Genomic DNA, 6,128 nt, shown 5'->3' on the forward strand with positions numbered 1-6,128 from the left:
CAGAAGCAAATGAAATTCTTTACAACAGGAATGAGGAACCCAGACCAATGCTTACATTGAATCCTCAGTGCACATGATGTAAACTCCAACCGTTACAAGTTCGCCTCAAGCCAAGCATCACCCAATGATGTTACCTCTGTAGATAGAATGCAAATTGAGGAGATTTTCATTTTTTGTAATCTCACAATATGTATGTGATCGATGTGCTTGGATTTATAGGAACCAGTTCTTGGATCGTCCGATTAGGATACATTCAGATTTCTTAGGGCTTGAAAATCAATGACTCCGAAATGTAAATATTCAAGCCTGAAAATTTTCAAAAGAGCACGATGCAAGTGTCGATTCCTAGCAAATGATTAATACCATAAACATCTGCAGGATTGGATTTGCCAAAAAAAAAAATCAAAATGCTCGGTCCACATGAAAAGTTCACAAGTTTATGGTTGAGTTTCTTTGTGTTTTCTTTTGTTTTTTCTATATTTTAGTTTTGATTTCTATTTTGTTCGGTTCATGGGTTCAACATTTTGTTGATCTTCATGAGTATTAATGTTGATCTTCTTTCGTCTCTCTCTCTCTCTCTCTCTCTCCTTGCCAGTAGGGACAAAGGATATGATTCCTTATCCCAAATCTGGCTTCTGCCCAATGCTTCCCCAAGTCCACACCACTCGTAAATACGCCAACAGAAAAAGAACTCGCCGATTTCTCGATTCGGTCACAAACCAACAATGGACGCCCTTCTCGTTCATCCCTCTCCCTCCCCAAAACCTTCTTCCCTGTCCACACTCTCCTCTAACCCGCTCAAATCCCTCCCCTTCACCATCACCATCCCCTCCACCACCAAACGCCACCAAACCAATCTTAGGTTCTCTTCTCCCACTCGGAAAACCAATCATTTTTTCATCATCCCCAGAACATCTACAGCACAGAACCCAAGCATTCAAGAAGAAGAAGAAGAATCGTATGGGGAAGTGAAGGGGATCATAGGAAGCAGAGTGGTGGAGGGACCGAGAATGGAGTACCTCATAGAGTGGAAAGACGGCCACACACCCTCTTGGGTACCCGCCCGGAATATCGCCGAGGACGTCATTGCCGAGTACGAGACTCCCTGGTGGACGGCGGCGAAGAAGGCCGACGAGGCGTCGCTGAGGGCTCTGCTCAGCCAAGAGGGCTCGCTGCGCGACGTCGACGCCGTCGACGAGAACGGCCGGACGGCGCTGATGTTCGTGGCCGGGTTGGGCTCGGAGGAGTGCATTCGGCTGCTGGGGGAGGCCGGCGCGGCGGTTGACCGGAAGGACGAGGCCGGGTTCTCCGCTCTGCACATGGCGGCCGGCTACGTCAAGCCGGCGGCGGTGAAGGCGCTGCTCGAACTGGGGGCAGACCCCGAATTGGAGGACGCCCGGGGTCGGTCACCGGCGGGCCTGGCACGGGAGCTGCTGGCGCAGGCGCCGCGGACGAACCCTGTGCAGTTCGCGCGGCGGTTGGGGCTCGAGGCGGTGATCAAGGAGCTGGAGGGTGCGGTGTTTGAGTACGTGGAGGTGGAGCAGATCGTGGGGAAGAGGACCAACGGAGGGAAGAAAGAGTACTTGGTGGTGTGGAAGGATGGGGGGGATAGGGAGTGGGTGGAGGTGAGGTTCGTTGGGGAGGATCTGGTGAGGGACTATGAGGCCGGGCTCGAGTACGCGATAGCCGAGGCGGTGGTGGGCAAGAGGGAGGGCGGTGAGGAGGGGAAGTGGGAGTATTTGGTCAAGTGGGAGGATGTGGATGAGCCCAGTTGGGAAGCCGCAGAGAACATTGATCCTGAGTTGGTGTCTGAGTTTGAACGGCAGAGTGTTGCTGCTACTAGTACTGCTGCTGCTGGGGAGGTTAATGGAGAGAGTGGTGATTGACTGGTTGATGCACAACAAGGATTTGATTTGTTCTTTTCTTCTTCTTTTTATCTTGTTTTTGGAGATTTGGAGTGTTGTATACAAGACGCAACTGGAATAGTACATGAGCCTTTTTGTAGGGATTGTTTAGTTCATATGGTTGATTCATGGGCGAGGAGCATCATGGCCAGTTTTAGTACTTGGAGAACTCCGTGGAACTGGGTTGCGCCTCTTGAGAGCATGTTTGCTTGGAAGAGAATTGTCATCTCACTGTCCTGAAAGCTTGATTTTTCATTTGCCCCCATCAATTAGAGGACCCGAATATTTTAACAGTTGCTGATTCAAAAACACCTAAAAGCTGGTATCACCCACTAATTTTTTTAGAGCATGTTCTACTTTTGTCATTGTATGAAATACCAAATGATTTGCTCGTTTGGAAACTGGTAGTTGGATGGAGATTATGCATTTGAAAATGTGGCAGTTGGGGATGCACACCTAACCTAGCTGGCTTGGGCTTGGGCTTGGGCTTGGGCTTGGGCGTGGGCTCGTCAGTTTTGTACATGAGCCGAGCTTGAACCCATGTATGAAGGTCGGACCTCGAGCTGAGATTGAACCATATATATATATATATATATATATATATATATATATATATATATATATATATATATATATATATAATATTTTTGCAAAAATTTCAGAACTGCATTAGTCTTTAATAAGAATGTGCTGGGTTCTAATCTTACTTTTTTTTGCTGAGAATTTTTAGTATGTATAGAATTTGTTCAGTAATAATAATTAAAGGGCATGTTTTGGCTTAATGGTAGGTCCCTTGGTTAAAGTTAAAGAGGTCTGGGTATCAAATTCCTCCTTTGCAAAAAAAACTAATAATAAATCTTGTTTAAGCTCAGCTCAAGCTTGGAACTGAGCCGAGTTCGGACAACGCCTTACAAGCTCGAGCCGAGCTTGGACAAAGTAAGTGATTTTGATCCCAGCAGAGTTTGAACAGTCCAGGCTCAGTTTGTGTGCATCCCTAGTGGCAGCTAACGGATTTTTACCAATTGCATTAACTCCCATCCCATCTACTAGTTTCCAAACACAGCCTTCGGTAAATTCCAATGGTTGAAATTCAAATATAAAACGTTATGAGTATAAAACGTTTTCAAGAAAAGAAAGATGCAATCTGATACCCTATGGACGGACTGCAGAAAAGAGTACGAAATTATCAAAAAAAGGAGTAACCAAAAAGTTCTGCTATTTGGAGGTCTGGGCAGTATGAATTTTCACTACTAACTCCATTGATATTGGTCTTACGAAGAAGTAGATGTTGATTGAGAAAGAACTTCAAAAAATAGCTATGTAGAGTTTTCCCTTACAAGTGGCATTATATTTTGATTGGTTAAATTATACTTTCCGTGACACACGAACGCGCCCTGAATGTCCTATTGCTAAAATCATATGGAGGAAACGGTCAGCTATTTTGGTAAACGGTCAGGATGGGATTCACTATCAAAGATCATGAGGGTCAGCAGTTGGATCTAGGGTGGTTGATGAGACCACCAAATCTCAATAGCAGAGAATGGCATGTATGGGGAGATACCTTAGAGATGGTTCCCAATCATAAAAAAGTTATTACTGAATCATTTAAGAAGGATGTTGTTCTAGCCATATATAAATCTTCATGCTTGAAGGGGCGACAGGAACAAAATTCCATGGATGTAGTCGACAAATTATGGAGTGTTGGTTTGGGTACCGGGTCCACCCATGATGGGCAAGATCCGGACCCGGACCATATTAGAGAAAGGGGCGGTTTGAAAACCGCCCATTTTCCCCACTTTTAGGGCAATTTTTCTGATGTGCGTAGAGTGGAGGGAAGGTAACATTGTAGCAGGATGTACACAGTAAAACAGAGAGAGAGAGAAGGGGGTTATGTACGCTAGTGGTGATTAAGAAAAATCTCAACAAAAACAGAAAAATTGTGCACAGTGGGTGAATGTGCACAGTGAGTGTTTAAGAGAAAAGATCTCATTAGAGAGATCTCTGTACAGTGAAAAGAAAGAAGAAGAAGAAGAGGGTAAAAACTGTCTTTGTGGTGGTTTAACACAATGGGCATTTGGACTCGTGGAATCGTCGTTCTCTCCAAGTGAGGGCACGCATCCGTTGAGCAAAAGTGAGCATCAACGATCTGTTGTTTTCTGCTTCCGCTTCAACAACGAAAAAGGTATGTATCGTAACCTACATTGGTATCAGAGCATCGGGTTTTAGATGTCATTTTTTTTCTTGCGGATATATCCCCTTGTGCCCATGGTCAGGACCTTTATGCGTTCATGGTGGATGCTTGCGGCGGGGCATCATACAACAATAAAAAAAAAATATTTTACTGTGCGGACATGGGATCGTCTGACTCTAATGCCCGGGCCAGATCCAATTTTTTGTGTCGGCCTGCTGTAGCCAGACCGCGGGCCTGGTCGGTGGGCCAGGCCATGCGGATTGCTATAGTCGATGGTCATGCGGCTAGGTCGTAGGTCTAGCCTCTAGCCAGGCGGTCTGCTGCAACCGCAAGCACAGCAACTAGGTCGCAAACCTGGGCTGCAACCATATGGGCTGCTACGGCGCAAGCCCAACCTTAGGCCAGGCCCTGTGGAAAAGGTCACAGGCCTGCCCAGGTCCTGCGACGCAGGCCGCAGGCCTTGCTCCCGCCTGCCCCTTCAGCTAGGCATATGCGCCCGGCCAAGGGTCGAGCACTGCAGCAAAGAAAAAAAAAATGGGGGGGGGGGGGGGCTGGCTTTCAGCCAGGGTCCATGTGGGCTGAGGTCCATGACCTGCGGTTGCCGCAGACCAATTTTTGTTGGGCCTTGGCTTGGCTAGGAATACCCAGACTGGGTTCGGGTAATAATAATAATAATAATAATAATATTATTATTATTATTATTATTATTATTATTATTATTATTTTATTCATGAATGTTAATAAAAATGATATAATCATGTTGATTATATGAAGAGTTTGAAGTACTTTGGAAGTACTTACTCCATGTGTTAATATCTTATTTATACAGTCATAATACAGTTTAGGTAAATATAATCATCTTAGAGAAAGTGGGAGATGATTGTGAATATAGTGAGCTTTCGATTCCACGCCCTACAAAAAATTATATGTTATCTAATCGTGTGATTATGAGTGCATATAGATGTGCTAATGATTAGAACATAACGTGCATGAATAACATTATTGTGCATTTTTTTTTTAAAGGACATGGCTGCACCAAGTAAATCCATAATGGACTTAACACGGATTGAGAAACTGAATGGTGAAAACTATGATATATGGCATAGAAAGATTCAGTTTACACTGTAGGAAGCTGAGTCCTTGGAGGCTCCCAACCATACTGTGGAACGACCTGAAATTGATAATGGGGCATAATCTCGTAGGAACATAGAGACCTATGAGAAATGGAAGCGCATGAATATTGTTGCGTGTGTTACCATGTTGTGTTCTATGCAAGATGACATCATGTGTCAATTTAAGCATTATAAGACTGCTCAACAGATGTGGATGACCCTTAAAGATAAGTTTGGGGGAACATCAGCCACAAAGCTTAGAAGGCTGACCATCAAGTTTGATTCCTACAGGAAGTATCCTCAGCACACTATGAGCCAACATCTCAGGGAGATGGCAAATATGATAAGAGAGCTCAATAATGCAGGACATACCCTTACATATGAACAACAGGTTCAGGCTGTAATTCACTCTCTGCCACACAATTGGGAGCATATGAAAATTAATATGACTCATAACGAGAGTATTAAGACTTTCGATGACATTGCCTGTCATGTAGAGTTAGAAAATGACCGCCTTGAAACGGCTCAACAATCTGGCATGAGGGCATATGTGGCAGAAAGTTCAAAGAAGCAAAAATCTTTTAAGAATAAATTTTATGGACCAAGGAAGTTCAAGAAGGGACAAGACAAAGAGAAAGAAAAGAAGCCTTATCAGCACTTTGGGAAGTGTGGCAGCAAGAAAAATAAGGTGAATGCAAAATGTTTTAAGTGTGGCAATTTGGGTCACTATGCTCGTGAATGTCATGAGCAGGAGAATGTACATTCTCTTAAAACTCTTGTGTTATGTGCAAATGTTTGTAGTTGTGCACTAATTATTGAATCTAATCCTATGTGGATTGTAGACTCAAAAGCCACCGACCATGTGACCAAAGACCGCACAAACTTCGTTGAATACAGGAAGATACCATCTGGTTCGAAGTG

The 6,128-nt window shown here is 44.3% G+C and overlaps 1 protein-coding gene across 1 annotated transcript; it reads left to right on the forward strand.

The window, feature by feature from the left end:
• The first annotated feature begins 672 nt into the window (after positions 1–672).
• LOC149842537 (putative signal recognition particle 43 kDa protein, chloroplastic) lies at positions 673–2,196 on the forward strand. The gene has a single exon (XM_089999258.1). The coding sequence runs from the start codon at positions 726–728 to the stop codon at positions 1,884–1,886; it is 1,161 nt and encodes a 386-aa protein (XP_089855384.1). The 5' UTR covers positions 673–725; the 3' UTR covers positions 1,887–2,196.
• The last annotated feature ends 3,932 nt before the right edge of the window (positions 2,197–6,128 follow it).

This window comes from Nuphar pumila, chromosome 3 (assembly GCF_984573655.1).
Source record: "Nuphar pumila chromosome 3, dmNupPumi1.hap1.1, whole genome shotgun sequence".
Classification (NCBI taxonomy): Eukaryota; Viridiplantae; Streptophyta; class Magnoliopsida; order Nymphaeales; family Nymphaeaceae; genus Nuphar; species Nuphar pumila.